The sequence below is a fragment of the Leptinotarsa decemlineata genome, unplaced genomic scaffold (genome assembly GCF_025532065.1).
Source record: "Leptinotarsa decemlineata unplaced genomic scaffold, Ldec_3_MD MMD2_tig00002082_RagTag_RagTag, whole genome shotgun sequence".
Classification (NCBI taxonomy): domain Eukaryota; kingdom Metazoa; phylum Arthropoda; class Insecta; order Coleoptera; family Chrysomelidae; genus Leptinotarsa; species Leptinotarsa decemlineata.
In genome coordinates, this window is record NW_027412573.1 from 5723709 (window position 1) to 5747025 (window position 23317).

Here is a 23317-nt window from a genome sequence, read left to right on the forward strand (position 1 = left end):
AAAGCAAGGTGACTCGTTCAAATCATATAATACTTTAATACTTTATATACTACTTCTTATAATACCTCAATACTTTATATAATACTTAATATCAAAGACATTTTCAATATACCCGGACCACATTAAATGTGGTATCAGGAAAAATCACATCCTTGAAGACCGGTACATTCCCTTCCCGCTCAAAAAAATCTGTTATTTTCATTGCACAAGACCTGATCCTTTAAACTTTGAACTTGTGCACTTCACAGATAAGTATAAAATCTGATTATTTAACTTTAACTATTATTTTATTCATCTCAAGAAACAAAACTGTCTATATTAGGGATTTCAACAGTATTAAAAAAATATATATATATATATAAAAACATAACAAACATAACATCCGTTTATCGACAACAAAAAAAGCTTTTGGCTTTCTACTACTCCATCTGATACAAAAAAAATGGATGAGAGAATCTTCCAAAGAAAGGAAGGATTAATCAATTTGAAAATAAGTAACTCTATACATCTCATTAATGAATGTTATTACGATGTCATCGATGACATAAGCAGATCAAGCTTATTCCGTGACATTCAAAATCGTAATTCATGAATGAAGTGTGTGTATTTTCTATAATGTTATCCAATTTGGTACTGAAGAGCCTCAGGGCAAGTGTCTTAAGGCGAAACATCGGTGTTTACCAGTGAGGGTGACAGTGTTCCATGTGAGTACAATTTATTACCATTCATTCAAAGTAGAACTCATGTGAATGATATCTGATTCTTATTCCTCCACGAATGTTCGATATACAAACTGAATAGAAAAAAGTATCTTCTGTATAATTCAGTGTTCATATAGAAGTATTTGTTTCGAAATAATTTTTTCTTTCGTGTAATTCAATGTTTATATGAAAGTAGCTGTTTCAGGAGGACTTTCTTTCAGTTTGTGTCTGAAAGTTACTTCTTTGCATGATCTACACATCCATGTATAGAGTTACTTATTTTCAAATTGATTAATCCTTCCTTTCTTTGGAAGATTCTCTCATCCATTTTTTTTTTTATCAGATGGAGTAGTAGAAAGCCAAAAACTTTCTTTCCCAAAAAATTAATCACTCCTAAAAATATAACCCTTTCAAATCAAAAAAAAGCTCTGATAATTTTGGCAAACTGTGGTTTCAGAGAATACTGCCCCCTTCTCTTTGTTCAATTCAGTATACTAACGCTTCCATCAACATTCATTGAACATTCTCTGAGAGGAATACATGTACAAATAAGTATGTTGACTAGACAATCTCAAATACATGGCTACAATACAAAACAAGTGAACTTAATGTGGTTTCTGTTTCCCAGAAGAATTCTTTGGACTACAATCTTTATAATATGCTACCAACAAAAATAAAGACTCAGCTCGTGATTTCCTACCACGTAGTAACTAACGGCTACATCTATCAATATACAGGGTGTAACTGAATAAGTGTAAAACTTTTAAGGAGGTGATTCCTCATCGAAAAAAAGATAGGATCTTTCATATAAAGAAACTTCATTGGAGCATCCCATGTTAAGATGCAGCCCCTTATAGGGGGTACATAAAATTTGTATAACAATTTTTTTCACAAGCACTGAAAAAGTTACAATATTGAAATTAACCTGACGTTTTGTACTACCAAAAAGACACTTAGCCAGTAATTTATTTGGTTTACCCCATGGTTTTATAAGGGGTGGAAAATGCAACCCCTAAAATTTATTTCCAATGTAACTTTTTGTCTTATTTGTTTACCATTTGAAAATGTATTTCCGATAGCCTGTTTCATTCTAAACAAAAAATGTCTCTTGGGTTTTTTGCCCAAAATAAACCTTCTTAACAGAGGATGCTCCAATGAAGTTTCTTTATCTGAAAGATCCTATCTTTTTTTCGATGAGGAATCACCTCCTTAAATGTTTTACACTTATTCAGTTACACCTTGTATACTCAGCTCATTTTCATTCAAGAAAAAAATTAAAAATATTTTTTCTGCTACATTGTTTTTATTCGGGATACTAAACATGTCAGACGTTTTCCTATGCAATTTTTAACATGCTAGCCATGCTTGTTGCAAAATTCTTCTGTTAAGTGTGTGTAAAACTATTAATGTTCAATTCCATATTCTATTATATTTCTGCATATATACATCTATGTTCCGTAAAATGATGACTGTGTATATGTGTTTGTATGTAAAGTAAGTTTTAGAAATAGACACAGCTCAAGCTGTGTTTGTATTTCGTTTTGACTTGATTTTATTCATGTATTTTACTTAGAGAAGTTCTGTGATTTTTAACTATGTTGTACCTTCTTTTATGACGTATGCTATATATACATTGTAGTGTCTGTTGCATTAATAAATTACTACCACTACTATATTCGATATTTCACCAGAATTAAAAATATATTTATATATATAAAAACATAAACAAAAAAATATTTTTTTCGGTTAGTTTCGTGTTGCGAAACACGTCACGGTTTTGTAAAGTTTCGAGTGAAAATCTTAAATTAAACTGTTTTTTTATATGTTATAATGGATTTTCATCAAATATCGGTCAGTTCTATATTATTTTTCAATGTTTCAATTGAAAATGTCATTTATTTTTCTAGAGACAAATATTTTTTTTAAGTTTCAGGAGATTTGTAGAAGTAAGATTTAAAAGTAATTTTCAACCTATTTCATTATGAGTTTTTGATCAGTGATTGCACACATGAATCTAGAAAACCAAATATTTCTTTCATTTGAATCACGAACTGTTTATTATGTTTCTCAGGGATTTCCTGCTGAATTTTCCATGTACCTGAACTACTGCCGCGGCCTGCGTTTCGAAGAAGCCCCCGATTACATGTACCTCCGGCAGTTGTTCCGAATCCTCTTCCGTACACTCAATCACCAATACGACTACACCTTTGACTGGACCATGCTGAAACAGAAAGCCGCAACGGGAGGAACCGTCGGATCTTCGACGCAACCTCAGCCTTCACAGGCTATAGCTCAGCAGCCTGGTAAGGGTAATTGATTCTTTTTTTCATTCTCTAGTATTTAGGTTAATATAGAGAGTTTGTGTTTTTCGGGAGACGAGGTGAAATGCAGAAGAAGATGATGGTGACAGTTCAGATTTTGAGGGTTTTTTTTTTCATATTCAACTGTAGTTGTTGTCAAGATTCATTCCTGTGCAGATTCCAGTTCGTTTTGGTTGAAATTTAGGAAAAAATCAGTAAAATATTCAATTCAATTTTTAGTTATTTAGCTTGTGTTCACTTGAATAAAAAATGAATAAAATTCAAGGTGAATCTTCCAAATTAGACGGTTCCCATAAATATTGTTCACAGACATTGAAACTGTCAGATATACTGCAAAATTTACAAGTGAAAATCTTTAACTCCCCAATAACTTGATGAAAGAAGTTCTTGTTGTCAGTTAGGCCATCACAGATATTGATGATGAGATAGTAAAAATGCCAAGTATATGCGTCAAAATAAAATGACATTGTTGTTCTTATGTCTATGTACTTTTAACTTGAACTATTCCTTTATATATCTCAAAAAACATATCTACTTTGACATAAATATATCAAAATAAATACAGCTATTCACAGTTGTAACGAAAGTTTTAAAGTGAGTTTTACGTTTTGAAAATGAAAAAAAAACCTAAAATGTCAAGCACTAAAAAACCTAAGTACAGAAATTTAATTTTGTTCAAACGATTTTTTCAATTTGTAGGCAAAATTTAAGAATACGACAGGTCACTGACTAATTGGACTCTTCACTGATTTACATTAAGCAGTAACATTTGATAGTAAATTTTGGCCTTTATTCCTCTTCAGTAGATCCTTTATTGATTCAACTTTGTTTATTTTTCATATTGTGTAAGGTTATATACCCAAAAAACAATAAGAAATATTGAGTCCTCCACAAAAAATGTCTTTCAAAGAATAAGTTATCGTGTGAAAAACAAAGTAATAGTAGCTTGGTGAAAAAAACACAAAACAATGCCTTTTTTTTGCAAATAATGAAATCTGATGAAAGTTGAATGTTTGAGATTTGAAATGTCTACAAAATTGCTCATCACCAGAACTTAAATTAGTTATTTAGAAACAAATAGTCTGTGGTTGCATCAAGATATTAATGTACCCTCACACTATTTAGGCTTGGTGGGAATTGGTCTTTTTGAATAGATGGATTGACCAAAGATAATGATTAAAATGACCATATTGGTCACTAGATTCAACTCTTGACTTGATAGTATGCACCATGTGCATGTAACTCGTCCGTATTATTTACATGCATTTCGTTAGGGGGAATCATGATGGGAGAATATTCAGTGTCCAGGTTGGGTTCTCCAATAATCAAAATATCGGAAGAGGGTTGATAATCCGGGGTTTCAAGGCAACGACTTACTGGGTTTCCTTGACCACTGAAAGTGACACTTTGATTTGTTAGACGTTGTGATTCGTCTATATTTAATTATGAAAAGACTCATAACTTGGAATACACAGAATTCTATTGTGACTTTTGAAATGCAGATTACCAAGGTCTTAATAACTATTTGAATGTCATAAATTGGAATGCTAGCCTAAATTTGGCCGATATAAATGAGGCAATCACTGAATCAATCACATTTTGAATATGGCAATAGCCTTGTTTGTACCTGTGAAAAGATTCAAAAGTCCAATTTTCCCAAATGGTTTAATGCAGATCTAAGATACCTGGTGAAGCAGAAAAAATTAGCCCACAAAAATGTTATGCTTAGCAGGAGTGATCAAGATTATCAAGTCTTCTCTGACTTGAGAAGTGCTTGCAAAATTCATTCAAAAATTTGTTATGAAAATTACATACAAGGAGTTGATGCCACGCTCAATTCAAATCCAAAATATTTTTGGCAGTTTATTAATGACAAGAAATCTCATGGTAGTTTGCCATCTACAATGTATTATGGAAATTCTATTGCAACAAATAAAGAACAAATTGCAGAATGTTTTGCCGAATATTTCTCAACAGTTTACGACAATTCTCATGGTGAGTTTGACGATCACCCTTGTTTGAATATTAACTCGTATATTTCTAATCCCAGTATATCAGCTTCGGTGATTTTCCAGAAAATTTCAAAAATTACCTCCAAACTCAGTTCAGGTCCTGATGGAATTCCAAATATTTTCCTAAAAAATGACATTAAAAATAAAATAAATACAACAATAAAAATTAATTGCCGCTCCTGGGCGACTTCATTGATTCCAGTGGCGCATTTGCTTTTTCAGCTGCAGGAAAACCCGGAAAAACCTGCAGCACCACATCATCTGAAGATCTTGATCCAACAATGTCCTCTCTCTCATAAAACTCTAAAAAATTGTATATACTCCATAACTCATCCTCTGTACCTTCTTTTCAAGAATTTCTTAGATCAGGCAGTTTATCCAAATTGTTGGAAACAGCTTTATTATTCCAATTTTCATAACGGGTGACAAGGAAAATATACAAAATTATCGAAGTGTGTGCAGCCAGTCATCTATTCCAAAATTACTTGACAGTATAATTTCAGATCAACTTAACTTTTCATGTAGGGAAAGATTGATCAATAACCAACATGGCTTTTCTCGAAATAAGTCGACTGTTTCCAATCTTCTCATATACGAGCAAAAAGGTAAATTGGTTTGGTAGTTTTTTGGCTGGTCGTTCACAACAGGTTAAAACTGGTGGATGCAAATCGAGTGATATATTAGTAATATCTGGAGTGCCACAAGGATCACATTGTTCACCCCTGTTATTCAATATTTTTGTGAATGACATAAGATGCTGTTTTGAGAACAGTGAATTTTCAATGTTTGCGGATGATCTGAAGCTTTTTAAACCCATAAAGTCATACAATGACCAAATTCTCCTTCAAGATGATCTAGATAAAGTTTATGAATGGGGTGTTACAAATAACAAACTTAATGTAAATAAATGTCATTTTATTACTTTCTCAAGAGTTGGTAGGAAATTTGATACATCAAACAACATAAATAATCATCACTTAGAATAAATACACTTCCTCCATAAAAGATTTGGGGGTCATTTTTGACGAACAACTCAAATTTGTAAACCATATTAACCAAGTGAGTGTGAAATCATCCAAAACACTGGGTCTTATTTTACGTCATTGTTCAGGATTTTCCATTGAAGCATTAAAAAGGATTTATTTAGCTCTAGTATGTCTAAGTTAGAATATGCATGTATCATTTGGTCTCCATTTTACAATATGCATGTATCATTTGGTCTCCATTTTACAATGTGCTCTAGAAAGAGTGCAAAACAAATTTTTGAGATTTTTTTCTTTCAAGTTAGGTCTTCAAATATAGTAGAATGACTATATTACAAGAAATGGGGCTGAAACTATTGCAAACCAGAAGAATTCATGCAGATCTATGCTATGCATTCAAGCTGCTCAATGGACTAATACTTGTTCTGAATTACTTGAATCTGTCATCATTCATGTTCCGAACAGGAATCTTAGACACAGCCATTTATTTCATATAACCTTCCATCATACAAATTATAGCAAACATACACCCTTGGAAAGAACCCTAAAGTTAGTAGATGACAAAAACAAATATTTTTGGTGTCTCTTATGGTCGTTTTAAACAATCATTGAATAATTTTAGTTGGTAATTGTTTACATAAGGTAGTAACAAGTTTAATTTGAATTCTATATCCTATAGTATTTTATAATGTTATATAGTTTGTATTCTGCAGAAACATTCCGCAGCGTATTAGTTTATATTTTACATGTTCATATTGTACTTTTTTTCTGTGAAATTTTCACATTGTAATGGGGGTTATTCCGTATAAATAAATAAATCAACAAAAATTAAAATTAATATCATGTGGGTATTCAAAACGTTGAGTTTGCATAAATAATCTACAATATATTCCTGAACTCACACAAAAAATTGCAAAGAATCTTCAAAGTTTGCTCTGATCCATATTTAAGGGAACATCGTTGTGAATATCATTTATATTTTAAATGGTTTTTTGTTGAACAAGTTACGTTTTCATTTTACTTTGATTTATTATGATGGAATTGAATATTTTTCAGATTTTTATCTTGAAGTACTCTGAAAAAAATGAACTCAATTGAAACTCTTTTCAGCAAACCGAGACAAAAAAGATGATGAAAAGAACAAACAGAATTCTGCTAAAGGTACGGCACAAAATAAAACTGTCCATGCCTCTTCCACAGATATCGCTAAACCCCTCAAAGGTCATTAGATCCGTTTTTTTTTCTTTTTTCCTTATTCTGATTTTGTAATTTTTTTTTCATATTATATTCAAATTTCAGTTAACACAGAGTTTTGTTAAGTTTAATTAAACGAATAAAATTATAACATTGGAGGAACCAGAGTAATTTTGTACAGTAATTATTGTATATTTGAGTAATTTCGATAGTTATCTATCAATAAAATTATATTTGACGTTGATAATTTTAATTATTCAAGTAGTTGTACCAGTTTTTTTATCTTTTTGTTTTTCTTTTTATTATTTTTTATGGCGGAAGTAACAAAAAATTGCTTTTGTTTAATTTGGTGTTTGATTAACCAGTTTTCAGCAAAGTGTACTCATCATGATCATTGCCATAATCATTATCATCATTGAATTCATAAGAAAAGACATAGTATGCTACATCAGGGCTATTCAAAAAGAAATAATAATGACCCTGGGGAGAAATTCTTAGAAGGGTGTTAATATTTGTTTAAAAATGGCAAAGATGTTACCCCTTGAGGATTGACAGCAGGATAGGAAATCACTTTCTGCCTCTCACTGCAGCTTTCACTGTAAGTAGGCAACTAGAAGATATCAGATGCCACAATTGTAAAAGTTGATTATTTTACACTTTTTATAAAATAATTCTGCACGCCTTATAATTTTTTTTTCTACAGAAATAAGGATTTGTTTTATATATAAAAGATGAAACTTGAACCTTTGGCGTAGAATAAATCTGAAATAAGTACTTTTTCTAATCACCAGGAGAAGAACGCTTATCCCTAACTCTAAAATTGGTTTCTATTTATATCTAACAAGGTGCAATATCACTTTACAATAAATATCAATAAGTTCGGGTAGAAATTTGTGGTCAATTTTCTCGTAAAAGTTATGCGACACTAAATTTTTCTAGTTTTCTAAATCGCGTGTTTTTTAAAATGAGTTTTAATGCTGGTTTAGTGTGACCGATACATTTTTCAGGACACAATTATGAGCTAAAGGTATTTTTGAACTTTAGTGAATGAGTTAATCAGGAAACATAAATTTGAAGAGAACCTTCGTAAATCTTTAAAAAAAGGATTTGTTGTCCTTCCATATGTGGCTGTTTTTTTCGCAAGTTTTGTCTTCAGCTTGTCAAGTAATGATGCGTAGTATGGTCCTGTGATGGATTTTTTTCAGTGAATATAATCGATTAAAATAACTTCATGACTATTCCAAAAAAACAGTCGCCATCTCTTTCCGAGGCAAAAAGCCAGTTTTTGCTTTTTTTTTTTTAAGGTGGTTCCCCTTTTGCAGTCCACTGTTTGGACTGTATTTTTGTTTTGGGCGTATAATGGTGTATCCAGTTGAGCCTAAATTGCGCCAACAGAGAGTTGGAACACGTTTTTGGTCTAACGGGAGCAAACGCGGTACCTAAAGGTACGCAATAGCACCATTTGGTAGTTGCGGTGTTTGAACTTTCCTAACGTTCATCATTCCCAAAGCTTTTACAGCCACATTCAAATTCAGCTGCCCAAAATTTCACGGTGATAAATGATTAGGCAGAATATGCATACACACAATCCAACTCATCTTTGATTTGTGTAGCGTATTACCTTTTGAAAACAAATTTAATATCAGGCAATCAATCAATCAAACATTTATTGAATCAGTTTTCCTTCACAATCACAGACAAAAACATAACATCACCATAAAATACAGGCTGATTCAACAGGTCAAACAAACATAAAAAAAGGCAGTATAAAACATACATAAAAAAATGTTAATAAGCTACAATCAAATTAGGATTCAAGGAGAAACTCATCCACATAATAGTATGCTTTTTGCAATAGAAAAATCTTGAGTCGCCTTTTATAGACATTGATATTTGAGGATTTATAACAGCTAGATACGTCATTATCAAGATTAAAAATAATACTTGATAATGGGGTTGAACCTGAAACCGGTCGTGTAAATAAAATTAACTAGTGGAAATTAGACAAAAGTGTTTTTTATTAATTTCATTAAAGTCATCAAAAATATTCGAATATGCATTTTTAGACCGACTTACTTCTTTTTTAAATACACACAATATATTGACGGATATGCAGCATGGGTTTCGTGCAAGAAAGTCAATAAATACGGCAATCTTTTCATTATATAATGAAGTGATCTGATGTATTGGGGCTGAGAGGTCTCTCTCAGCTGGATATCCTCATTTCATGAAGGTGGGAACCAATATGTTGTGTCTACATGTTACTATAAATAACAAAATCCCTAGAAAACATTCTGAATCTTCTAGCACAGGTATGGGTGTGCCGCAGGGATCTTTTCGGGTCTCAATTCTGTTTATTTTGTATGTGAACAATATAGATTCTGTTATTACTGGAATTCTTCATAAGGCTTCTACTAATGAACTTTATATAATTATATCTCAGCACCAGATGAGAAAACATTAAAATGAATATGCTTCTGCAGTTGGACAGATATCAGATTTTTTCAGTGATAACATCAGAAAAAATAGTTATTATTCGCTTTCACATTAGACTGAATAGAATAAAAGACTTCAGTTTCATTGCTGTGTAATGTGACATTCAAAATTCAATAAAAGAGTTAATTTCATGGGAATGCCCCTTGACGAATGCTCGAATTAGAATGCTCATAATCAACATTTAGTTTCTATGTTGAACTCAATGAAATTTCTTTTCATGAATCTGAGAACAGTTCAAACCACGACTCAACTACTGAGCATCTATTACGCTGAGGTTGATTCAAGAGTGATTTATGGTGTCTGCTCCTGGAGTTAGATCATCCATGACTCGTTTCGTTGCTCAAAAAAAATTCGACTTGTATTGCAAATGTCTCAAGCTGAGAATCACGCAGACATATTTTATTATATCTTGAAATATGTATTTATGTTTTCAAATATTTCAGTGACCGCAGTTTCCTCACAGCCCCTTATGACTCTTGAGAAATGATCCCTCATAGCTCCCTATCGACTCTGAGAGACCTAATTGGACCTGGCAGGCCAGCACATCCAGAAGGATACAAGGTAATATATCTAGTGGGGTCCATTAGCCATTGAACCCCGCTAGACATACCACCTTGTAATATTCTGGATGTTCTAGTCTGCCAGGTCAAATAACATATCTCAGAGTCAGTAGGGGGCTTTGAGGGATCATTTCTCAAGAGTCGCAGTTGATATACTTATGCATTCATAACAAATTGTTTTTTCAAATCCCCGTCACACTAGAACAAAATATAAATTTTATGTGCCATGTGAAAGATCGAAAGTTATTTCATGTGCCCTCGAATACATTGGAATGAAAATATTCGAAAAACTCACTGATCATTTGAGGAAAGAACATATAATAATTCATATAAGAAAAATATTTCAAAGTAAAATCTCGAGATATTCATCTCTCCCAACTACCTGCACCGAAGGTTCTGGATGACAACTACTTCCCGGACAAAGGTTTCATACATGCGGACACATATTGAAATTATTCCAGTAGATCGTCTTAAGACCGGTTTTTGAGGTAATACCTCTCATGTGTCGACCGCATGTATGAAACCTTCGTCCGGGGAAGTAGTTGCCATCCAGCAGGCATTTACCAGAACCTCGGGAGTAGGTAGTCAGGATAGATGATTGTTTGGAGATTTTATGTTGAAATATTTATTTTCTTATAGGTATGTATTTCTCCTCGATACAGTCTTCAAACTTATGTAATAATTAATTGATATTTGAAATAAAGTTGAAAGTTTTTTAATAGGGAATGTTCCTCAATTTGGGTTATTACAGCAAATGCAAGTTTGAACAAAATAAGGTTGAGTTTAATTCATGAGTTTCTCAAATTCACTTCGAAAAGTATTCAAATTGATATTTCAAATGTTGGGTTTTAATTTTGAAAGAGATTTGTTTCTAATTCACATATTGGCAACAGCGCCTATATCAAGTTGAAATAATTTATACGTACCTAAATATTCTACTTTAAAAAAGGAAAATTATATTTATAAATCAACAATTAAGGCAAAATATAAATTATAGTTCAATACCACCTCCACAAGCCACATAAACAACAGTTGTTTTGAAGTATTCAAATAATTTTTCAAAGAAAAAGGTTGAAATGATAAGTTTAAAATGCGTTGTTTTAGAGCTCTTTTATGAAAACTACCTGATTTTCATCAGGAGGAACATTCCCCATTGAGGACAGTTTTCATTCATTGAAAGGAATTTTTAGATATTTTGATTTTGTGCAATTGTTAGTTTTAAATGTTGTTATATCTGTGTTTTTTTATCTTTTGTGTTTACTTTTCTTACTGACGATTCCCAGACAATTTTGTATCGTTTACATGGAAATAAAGTAATAATGTCATTATTTTCGTCGAATAGAAAAGTCATCATTCACCTCTCACGACCATTTATTTATATTATTAATCCATTAGTTTATTGTGTTCAAAATAACAATTTTAGACGAACCTAGGTCAAAATTGCATGTTTTTTAAAAACCCACCTTCAAATCACTTTGTAGTAACCGAATGTTTTTTTGTTTCTAGGAAATCGTTAAGCATCACTCAAATCTTGCATCGATTGGGCTAAAACTAACTTCGCATCTGGTTGGTTGATAAAGAACGTCTTGTTCAGAGACTCATCTGACTCTTTTATATATAAAATCTAAATTTTATTATAAGTGAGCATATACGAATTATTATTTACTTTATCTACACATCGTTTTAACGGATATTGTATAAAATATGAAATAACAAAAAATATTAAAAAGGGGGCCAGGGCCGCTCACAAAACAGGCGCACCCCCTATAAAGAATGCTAGAAACGTATGAATTGTGCGAGTGTGTGCAAGTCAGGCTGTATTTATAGATTGTAATATACAAATCGGATACGATATAAGTGAGTACGGTGATGTCGGTATAGTCCGCTCCGGGACGGTTGTAAGATTCGAATGCGAGTTTTGCGTTTCAGAAATCACTGTAAATAAGTTTTTATTGGGCCTCGAAAAAAAACGTGCTACATTGTAAAGTATTCATTGTAATCTTACCGACTAAAAATTATTAAATATATTGTTTTTATAATGTAGCGGAAAATTATGATGTTACTGTAATTGTTCATCCGTCACGAACTGATACTTGAAGGATTTGCTAGTTGCATTGTTCAGCTGCAGTTTTTTAGATCTCTTTCTTGCGATTGCACCTTAACTGAACAGTGCAATAGTCGAATGCTTCGTAATGGGAAAGAATTGGAGCTGGGGCAAATTAACAAAGTGGTAGCCGCATCTCTTCGGTTTTTTCTACGTTGAGATGGCGAGGAATCAAATTGTATTTTAGTGCGGATCGTACTGGATTTTGCTTTCCTTCGCGCTGCTCCTTTGAAAGTAGAGATTTATCTTGGGGGTCGAGTGTTTTAGCGTTGAGGTAGAATGGTTTATTTGTCTTACTTAGACCTTTATACGACAAGTTCCTGGAAGGCACTGTGAATCTTCTGATTAGTATGAGGCTGATGAGTTGACTAGATAAGCAGAATACATTTTTATTCTATCCTAGACACTAGAGTATTTCCAAATCAAATTAAAAACCTGTTAACCATAACATTAAGTGAATTCATCATTTGTCTTTGGGATATAAAAAGCAAACTTATAGTAGAAAATGAAATTTGAAACTGCAAGTCATATTGAAACTTTTTTTCTAATTTTTTATGAGTGAAACTATGTAATTTGAAAGATTTGAATACTGTATTCCAAAAATACACTGTAATGTAACATTTCCACCTTAAAGCTATTGTGACGCTTCGGGCGTCACAATATGTGACGCTTTGGGCGTCACAATATCTGACGCTTTGGGCGTCACAATATGTGACGCTTTGGGCGTCACAATATGTGACTCTTCTGGCGTCACAATATGTGATGCCCGAAGATGCTATTGTGTAGCGAAACACGTGTCGCGAATTTATAAACTGCCAAGTGGAAATCTCGCATTAAAGTTTGTATTTTTGAATATGTTATAATAGATTTTCATCAAGTATTGGCCAGTTCTATCATATTTTTGAATTGAATACAACCAAATTTGTACCTGTGATATTAGAAGCTACGAATGAAAATACATTGGAATGTGAAAAGATGTGACCTGTTGATAATCTCCTGCTGCTTCTTTTTCAATTGCTGGTGAAATTAGTAAAATACTAATTGATGTAGTAATATTTACAAGTCAGGGCTATTAAATCCTGGAGAGGCTGATATGCCAAACAAATTTCAGTCATCTGAATTTTTCACTAGTCATTTTTTAGTGGAGGTCTTTGCAAATCTAGTAGACATTGAATGTCAAAGTTTAAAAAAATTCGTTCCTACGGTACTAGTAGTAGTATGATCAAATGAGTTATCTATTTATTTATTATTATAGTTTTGTGTACAAAAAAGGTGTTACTTGATTTTTTTATGTTTATTTTTTCGAAGCGATCGGTTTTTTATTTTCAGATTAGGATGTTATGGATAGTTATCTCTCACAAAAGACAACGAATTTAAAAAATAATGCAATAAGAGAGTGCGTAATTTGAAAAAACATGAGAGAATGAATCATAAGTATTGTAAATTATTAATTATATTATATTTGAAACTAATTTTGTAAATACATTTGTTTTTATCACAATTCAGAAGTTCTCAGTTGAAGTGCAAATTAAATATATCAAGAATCATATAAATATATCACGAAACAATAAAAAAATCAAGCATATTAATGCGTAAATAAAAGGTATATTGTGGGAATACCTAGAATAAAAATAAATATTAACAATGAAAAATATCTGAAATATAATACCTCAAACAATATGTTCTGGGGCAACACAACCTAACAGATTACTAAAATTAGCTTCATTGCCTGTGTATACACCATTCTTATTAATCATTGACAAATCAGTTTAGTAACGCTAAACCTTTTGAAAATAGGATTGCGTGTTAAAACCGGATTTATTGAGTTGTGTAAACACCTAATACTTTATTCAGTGATATGAAAATTCCTTGATGTCTCAGGGAATTAATAAAATAGGCAATTGATGGAAGAGATTAGAGGGGCAAAGATTGAAATTGATCAATTATCAGTGGAAGATAATTTTGACTTCTACCGAAACAAGCCTTGTTGTTTGCAGAGAATTCCACATGAAAATAGTGCCAGTAACTCTTGGCTTCTCGAGACATTACAATTTTAGAATAGCATAAATTTTCACAACATATGAATGTTAAGAGTCTTAAAAATGGTGACTTCCACCACAAAAAGCAAGAGCACTAAGATACTATTGATTAGATATAGGAAAATACTTTTTTGAAACTGTAACAGTGACATTTTTTTTAACATTCATCTTTTTTTTTGTTCTATATACAGTGAATAAAAATGTATTCTGCATACATCCGTAATTATCAAGAAGTTATGAACTGAAAATAAGTAACTACTCTTTTTACTGGTTTGCAACAATTGTCAAACTTACATTAATACTAATATTCACACTCATTTTTTATTGAGACGCCACTGAGGACTGACGCTCGATCGAATCCACGTGGAAATAATTTAGGACCATTGAAAATGCTGGTGCCAATCGTTCTTTGCTTCTCGGCCTGACATCTAGAAATGATTACCAGTACCAAACAGTACAGTCGACCATCTAAAGTTACTCTAATTTTCTGACTTGATTTGTAAATGTAAAGTTGTGAAATGAAACTCCTGTAGCTGCGTCATTCAGCAACTGCCACGATAATGTTTTACTGTTATCATCCAGAAGGTAGATATCCATAAGGAAGACGTCAGATATTTTCTCCAAAAATTTGCCAAATATTTTTTTTCTTTTTCTCACTTAGTTCTATAATTTATTTGTTAAATGTTGATATTTCTATTGAAGGAAATACAGCTAAATAGCAGTTTATTTGAAATTTCCTTGTAGCAAATTTCTCTATAAATGAAATAGTTTATATTTTTCTCTATTCAATTTAATTATAAGAGACTTCAACATGACTTAGATCATTTTCTTATTCCAGTTTAAGATACCATTGTTCATAGTTATTAAATAATTGTGTCGACAATATCAAATGTCTGCATTACGGATATTCACCATCATGAAATCACTGTAAAAGTCAATGTGTGTACTACTATTACAACAATTGTAAATTTAGTTTTATTATTGTCATTAAAATAATGTCAGTTTCTCAGTTAATCTTCTGTAGTTCTTATAGTAGTTATTTCAGGCATTGGCCGATAATTTAAGTTGGTATCCAGTCTTCAGTTCTTTTTTGATTTGAACTGTTAATGAGGTAATGCGAGAATTAAAAAATATAAAAAGTATGTTTGTTTTTGATTGAATACCCAATTGTGACTATTTGATTTATCAATGTCAATCAACCAATTAATTATAGACAATAACACAGTATCTGACCCAACCCAAATCTGCAACATTTTGAGTAATTATTTCACTAACACATCAGGTTCTATCCCAGACCGTAGTGGGCTAACGATGTCACCAATGTATGAGCACTCATTCTTTCTAACACCCTATGAAGTGGAATCAATTATCACAAAAACTACATCGAAACCGTCAGCTGGTATCGACGAAATAGATGGCAAAGTAATTCGTTTTGTGAAAGAGCAAATAAGCAAACCTTTAGTACATATAATTAATAAATCGTTCACCTCTGGAAAGTACATTGATTCCTTGAAAATCTCTAAATCAATACCTATCTATAAAAATAAAGGGTCGAGAGATGACATGAATAATTATAGAAATATCTGCTTACAGAGTCGGATTGCAAAGATCATAGACATGGCCTTCAACACGAGATTAACAAGTTTCCTTGAATCTCGAAATCTCTTAGGCTCATCTCAACACGGTTTTCGACAAAACAAGTCTACCAGTTCTGCTATGGCAGTATTATGTTTGCAACTATATGATGCTTTGAACTCAAAAAACAGCTCTATTGTACTCTTCTTTGATCTGAGTAAAGCGTTTGATACGGTCGATCACAATCTCCTAGTTGAGAAATATCACATTGGTGTTAGAGGGACGCCACTAAATTGGCTCACATCGTATCTCGAAAATCGAAAACAAGTATTGATACTGGCTAGTGCAAAATCGGAACAGAAATCTGTAAATGTATGGGTAACGCAAGGATCACTACTGGGTCCAGTACTGTTCACTATTTTTGTCAATGATATCACCTCAACATGCAAACAAGCGCACAAAATAATGTATGCAGACGACACAACTATGATAGTGAGAGAAAACAACTTAGCAAAAACAGTAGAAACTGCCAACACCGTTGCAAACCAATTTCACACATGGTGTACCAGTACGGGGTTGTGTGTGAACAGAGAAAAATCAAATTTTATCTCATTCATTCCCAAAAACATCAATAATACGTTCTGTTCCCTGATTAGAATTGATGGCAAAAGTGATCACAGTGCCCTCTGTTTCTGTTTTCTCTAAGATCTTTGAATAAGCATATTATTTGAACAGACTGAACGTTTACTTGAATGAGAACATTATATCCAAAAACCAATATGGTTTTCAGAATTCAAAGTCATCAACCGATGCGATTCATTCTTTATATTTGAACGTCTTGAATTCAATTAGCAGGGGCGAGTGCCCTATCGGGGTCTTCTGTGACCTCTGAGGCATTCGACTGTGTTGATCACGAAAATCTTTACAAAAAACTCCATTATATGGGCATATAAGGAAATGCACTTAACTGGCTGAAAACGTTTGTCTCAACACGGAAGCAATATGTCAGTATCATCAATGATAATAATAATGTGAGAAAGTTATATACATCCGGTGTCCCACAGGGATCAGTGTTGGGCCCTATTCTTTTTTTATTGTATGTAAATAATATGGAATCCATTTCTACATATGCTCATTTTACACTGCATATGCAGATGACAAATCACTGGTTATATCAGATAAAATAGATCAGAACATATAAACCAAAAGTAATTTAATCTTGCAAAAATTAAACGCTTGGTTCAAGGAAAATTCCCTACATTTGAATAATCAAAAAACACGTTCAATAAGATTTCATGCTAGACAAAAAGAAATAGCCAGTTTCAACTTGAGAATTGAAGATGAAATTTCTCTGTGCTCTACGGAGAATTTTTAGGTGTACATTTGGATGAATTTCTCAGCTGGAAAACTTATTGCGGAACAGTTATATCAAAATTGAACTCCATGAGAAACCTTCATAATGTTGTAGACCAGAAACAGCTGATTATGCTGTATCATGCTCAAGTCAAATCGCGTGTTCGGTATAGTATTACTTTCTGGGGAGCTTCCTCTTCATGCAAAGATGTTTTTGTCGCCCAGAAAAAGATTATAATATAAATAGCAGGATTCTCAAGAAATACAAGCTGTAAAAGCTGTTTCATAAGAAATTAAAAAGTGCATTCTATTGATACCAGGTGCAAGACAGACTTTCATATGCCAAATTGTAAAAATGTATTGACTTACAATTCCCCCAATGTAATAGGGCTCAGATTATTTAATCTGCTACCACTTGAACTGAAAAACTCTAGTACTATCCACAGCTTCAAAATTAGACTTAAGTCTTTCCTACTAGAGAAAACCTATTACTCCCTTCAGGAAATGTTGAATAATGAAACAAAATATTCAATGAATTTGTTACTCTTAGTAAATTGTCTTATTTTCAGTTTTACTTTTGAGCTCTTTTCTGACTAATCCTACACAATATACCTTTTCGATTGTCTACAGGATAATGAAAATGATTCCTCGAAGCCCCGATACATTCGACAGGGCGCCCCAGCATTATCAACCAATGACCACTCCCCACACCGTGGGGTAAGTGATCATTGGGTCCGAGAATCATGTGCCCTGAGCATGCGCAATGAGCCAGGAATGACAGGCTTCTGCATCTGTTCCGCTAAAATTTCTGCCTTAGTGCGGCAAGCCGGTATGATTTTAAGATTTGAGAGTAGAGAGGACGTCATTCCCATGAGGACTTCTATGTTTCATACCACTTGTATTTGTAACTTGTTACTAACATTACTTTATGTTTGAAATTTGTTAATGTTCATTGGTTCGGCCTTCATTATCTAATTATCTAACTAATTTCAAATACCTATATCATTCGTTTTATTATATTTTCATTACTCGTTTTATTGCTTAATGTAATGCTCAATGTAATAGCTATTCATTCTAATTTTATTTGTTCTTTCATAGATTTCGAATCATAGTACAATCATATTAGACAATGAGAGTCTGAACCAATGAAATTCGCCATGAAACATTGTCAATCAATTTCAAACATGACTATAATTTGAAGGCACAAAAAGTTTGGAAAAACCAGATCATTCTAAAAAGACAGTTTGATACGCTTTAATAATGTCTAAAATGTAAGATTTTCATGATAATGAACGATTTAAAATTAAAATCCACTGCATCTTCTGTTAATTTCAAGGAAACATCAAGAAATTTGTCAGAAGAACATCATCAAGAAATTTGTGAAGAAGAAGATCAAGAAATTTATGAAGAAGAACATTAAAGTATTCCAGTACCTATAATAAAGTATAGTAAAGTATAATAAAAAGTTATTGGAAAATTTTAAACAACCCAACATACTTACTAGGTTCTGCCGATTAACCTAGTATGTTGAGTTGTTTGGTTTGAAAACTCATTTGGAGTGAGTTTTGGATAAATTTCCTTTCCTTCACTATTTTTTGAAAAATTCATACTTATTTTTGTCGGATCTACTTTCGGAGATACAACCACAAAATACTGACTGTTTGTAACCTTGTAAAATGAAAAAACTTCTATTTATTCAAATAAATCTTGTTTAGACGCACGTTTCAAACGATAGGGTCACATAACCATTGTTTTTGTTATTATTTATGGGCAATATCAGTTATGTTGATAAATTTCGAAAAGTTCACTTGGCTTCGCCCCAGAAGAAAGTATGTATCTGGTTCTATTACAGCAAATATAGGTTAAGTTTTATCAATTCACCTCTGTTTCAAGTGGAACTTTCAAATAAACTTCGAACATATATACTGATATACTGGTCTGTATCAACATATTTCATCTCATAAGATGTAGATAATAACTTTAGTTAATGAAGAAAAGAGAAATGAAACTTTCTGTTTTTTACCACTTTCATTTGTAACTAACGTTATTGCAGTTTCGTCCTGTACGGAAATTTTCAAACTTATTGTATAAGTTTGAAAATATCCTTATTTCAAACTTATTGTATAAGTTCGAAAATGTCCGTATAGTACGAAACTGCAGTAACGTTAGTTACAAATAAAAGTGGTAAAAACATAGAATGTTTAATTTCTCTTTTCTTCATTAAGATTTCCTACCACGAAGTAACTGCTACATCCATTAATTTATTGAAAGAAGCTTTAGTTAAACTTATCTCGAGTTAAGGTTTATAGTTATCAAGATATGAACAAATTGTTGCTAACGAGTTATTCTTTTTATGGACAGAACTATCCAAATTACTATTCTAAATAGATTACATTATATGTATTGTCTGCAAACGGTTTTATAAAGTCACAGGAATGAAAGAGTTGCTTGTCATTTATATGCAACAAAAACCATAATGGTCTCAAGACACTACCTTGTGAAACACCACAGGCAGAGAATAACTGTGTAGTTCTTGCATCATCAAAGTACAGTACCAGTTTTCAGATTCAATCAAGGAATATTTGGCTAAACTGGAGCAGGGTTTATTAATACTTCAGGCACCAGCTGTTAGAGATTTCAAAGACTCTCTCCATGAGGATTGAACTTATTTGATTTTTTGCGGTAGAAATGGCAAGGAAAAGCTACGGTGTGGCGAATGGCATTTAAAAATAAATGTTTGTGAAAATTGTTTATTACATTATCAAAGATACATGTAAACGTATTTGTTAGTCGTTATGGTTTTAATTCCTTGGGTTAAGAAGTGATTATAGTTATCGCATTCTTATCTCAGAAACTTTACTGAGGTCTCAATAAAATAAATATTTTGAATCGACATTTGAATCGAATCTACTTACCTTTCAATTTTTATAGAAAATATATACTAATTGAAAGTCACAATATTTTGAATGGATATGAATGAATGTTATGTGATTGAGTTTTCACGTGTGAACCTGTAAATGATGTTCTGTGTTTACTGGAATAGTATGAGGTGTCTATTGTAGGTATATTGAAAATGATCTGTTTCGAGTGAATTTCGCTTTCCCGCTTCAGATAATGTTGCTTAAGACCACCAAGTTCAAACTAATTCGAATCGGACAAGAATATCAGAAAACCAATATGCCTTTCACAATGAATTTTTATTATCACTCAATAAAAAACCACACAGACAACCCTCAGAGTACTCTGAGAGATAACCTGTTTTGTAAATTCTGACTACAGAAGGATATGATTTACTGTGGTGTCAAAAGATTGCGTACTGTCCAAGTCACAGAACAGTCGGAAGTTCAGAGGCGAATGTTACCAAACTTGACTTTCTTTGATCAAAGGCGTCGCCCTCGAGTGTTCTTTTTGATTGTTGATTCATCTGTCTCCATCGTCCATGAACCTCAGAGGCTTCAACTACCCCCTTATCGTAATCTCTGTTATGAACTGTCAAAATTTGATGAAACTAAGAATCTTGTAACAATGGTGGGAAATGTGTACGAAACCCTCATTTCTCAAAACATTGAAAATGCAATGAATGCCACACGTACAATACTTCTAACAATAAAAAATAATTTTTTGGAAATCGATGAACTCGTCAGGAACTTTCGAGAACTCGTCTATGATTTCATGTCATCTGTCTAATTCTAATCATGTTTTGTTTCTTGTCACTTTTGTTTGTATTCCCAATATTTAACTGTCATTAGTGTCAGAATTTTGCCAACTGGGTTGAGGTTTTTGATAAAATACCCATATTGTCACAAATTTTTCGGTGATCACGTCGTAAAATGTCTCAAACAGTTCCCCTAATCCTACAGGAGGACATCGAGCAAGGCGGCAAAGAATATGAAGACGAAATAGAGAATGACTTTGCGTATAGAAACAATGTATGGCAAGCAACAAAATCTATCAGACTTGCTTTCATACGCAAGGTATATGGTTTACTCACGATGCAGATATTCCTAACCATTGTCATTGCTGCTGTGTGCATGTTCACTCCACCTATTCGAAGTTTCGTTCAGTCCAACGATTGGATGATGTTAGTAACGTTCTTCGGAAGTATTGCTTTGTTACTCGCTCTGCACGTTAAAAGGCGGGAGTCCCCAGCTAACTTCATACTACTAACAGCATTCACCGTTGTTCAAGCATACACAATTGGGGTTATTGTAACTTTTTATTCGCAAGCGGTTGTCTTGCAAGCCTTACTTCTGACCTTAGTTGTTTTGGGAGGACTAACGTTGTATACTTTCCAAACAAAACGTGACTTCTCGGCCATGCATTCTGGGTTATTTGCCGGATTAATAATTCTCATCATTGGAGGGATTATGCAAGCATTTTTACAATCGTCCATTCTTGAAATTGCTATTTCTCTTGGAGGAGCACTAGTATTTTGCCTTTTCATTATATTTGACACGCAGATGATTATGAAGACATTGTCTCCAGAGGAATACATACTGGCCACCATCAATTTATACATGGATATTATCAATTTGTTTATTTATATTTTGCGTATTCTGCAAGAATTGAATAGAAATTAATTCTGTCAAAGTTTAGCAGTTAAATCTATGAAGTTATGTGCATTTTAAAATAAAAGTATTGTAATATATTGATTTGAGATGAATAATTCGTATTTAGTTTGAGGTTGTAATTGTACAGTGTTGAATAAAATTATTCAAATAATAATGTAACTTTCTTTTTGAATATGCAATGTTCCACAAAATTAAGATTCTAAAAGTGTATTAACAATGCAACATAATAATCACATAAATTTCAATAGATATCAAATTCTATAGATCATATCTACATCAGGATATAAATGAGAAAAAACATCATTATATTAAACATTAATGCCTGTAGATTAAGAGAAGATATACATTTTTCAATGTAAAAAACAAGTATGTATGGCAAAAATAACCTTCGAAGAACACTTCTGGTAATTATTATAACAGAAATTAACATTTTTTTATACTTGTTAGAAATTATTTAAATTCAAGAATAATAAAAAAATTTGATAAGATTTATTGCTACAGTAGCGGGAATTATATTGAGATGCTATTAACTGTTTCAGGTTTTTCTTATGACAACTTGTCACCTAAAAACCTTTGTATCAGATTTTCCTGATACATAAATATTTCAGTGGCTTTTTCAACTATATATTTTTGCTTCCTACAACTGTTCCAACACTTTTTAACTCAACTGAAAAATATGAAAACTGGACCAAGTTCAGAAGCAAAATGCTGCATATCTTTAGAACCGCTTTCTATCACTAAATATATATATATCTGAAACAACAAAATCTTTATATTTGCTTTCTATCGAAGATCAAAGCCTTCAATAGGTCACAAAGAACTGCTGCCAACAACTTTTCATAAATCAATTAGCTTTCTTGAAAACCACTGACCTAAATATGCCAAATGAATAGTATGAATTTAGAATTTTCTCAATGAAATTTTCACACACTTGTCACCAATAAGGCCTCTTCTTTTGATATTTCCTTCACAGGAAGAAATGACAATTTTCAAACCCAGAGTTCTTCAAAGTACAATACTCAACAAAATTGTTGACTGTTGAAAAACAGCATCTTCTGCCTGTCGCTCTTTCTTTGGAATCAAATCGATTTTTCATTATCATTATTCTTGATTACATTTCTTATGAATCAGACAAATTCATTTCAGAACTGAATTGCATGATCTCGTGTTCCAGCTTTGAAAAAATGACAATATAGTATGCAATTATGAAAAAAGAATGAACAAGATATTATTCAGCGACCCTCAATCAAAACGTATTTAAATTTGATTCATTTGACTTTGTATTTAATATCCTAATGACAATTCCTTTCCTTATAGCTAGTAAATGCAAATTCCAGTCTGTTATTATGAATAAACCAAGAATTCAAAATGAGTTTTGTAGTCCTGTCTACGGCAGTACAACTTCACT

General features: G+C 32.3%; 2 protein-coding genes across 8 annotated transcripts in view; both read left to right on the plus strand.

Moving 5' to 3' along the window:
- The window catches only part of LOC111512585 (Casein kinase Ialpha), a 28049-nt gene extending 12497 nt beyond the window's left edge, over window positions 1-15552 (plus strand). For 2 of the 7 annotated variants that reach the window (XM_074176898.1, XM_074176902.1), the window contains exons 5-7: window positions 2773-3010; window positions 7128-7238; window positions 11774-15552. In XM_074176898.1, the coding sequence (XP_074032999.1) occupies window positions 2773-3010; window positions 7128-7238; window positions 11774-11784 (360 nt within the window). In that variant the 3' untranslated portion in view covers window positions 11785-15552. The remainder of the gene's footprint in view (window positions 1-2772; window positions 3011-7127; window positions 7239-11773) is intronic. The other 5 variants (XM_074176900.1, XM_074176899.1, XM_074176901.1 and 2 more) reach the window with 5 other exon arrangements.
- A 5506-nt stretch (window positions 15553-21058) lies between these two features.
- LOC111512587 (protein lifeguard 4-like) lies at window positions 21059-22063 on the plus strand. Its single transcript, XM_023168726.2, has one exon. It carries the CDS (start codon window positions 21169-21171, stop codon window positions 21916-21918), a length of 750 nt encoding a protein of 249 aa, XP_023024494.2. The 5' UTR covers window positions 21059-21168; the 3' UTR covers window positions 21919-22063.
- The last annotated feature ends 1254 nt before the right edge of the window (window positions 22064-23317 follow it).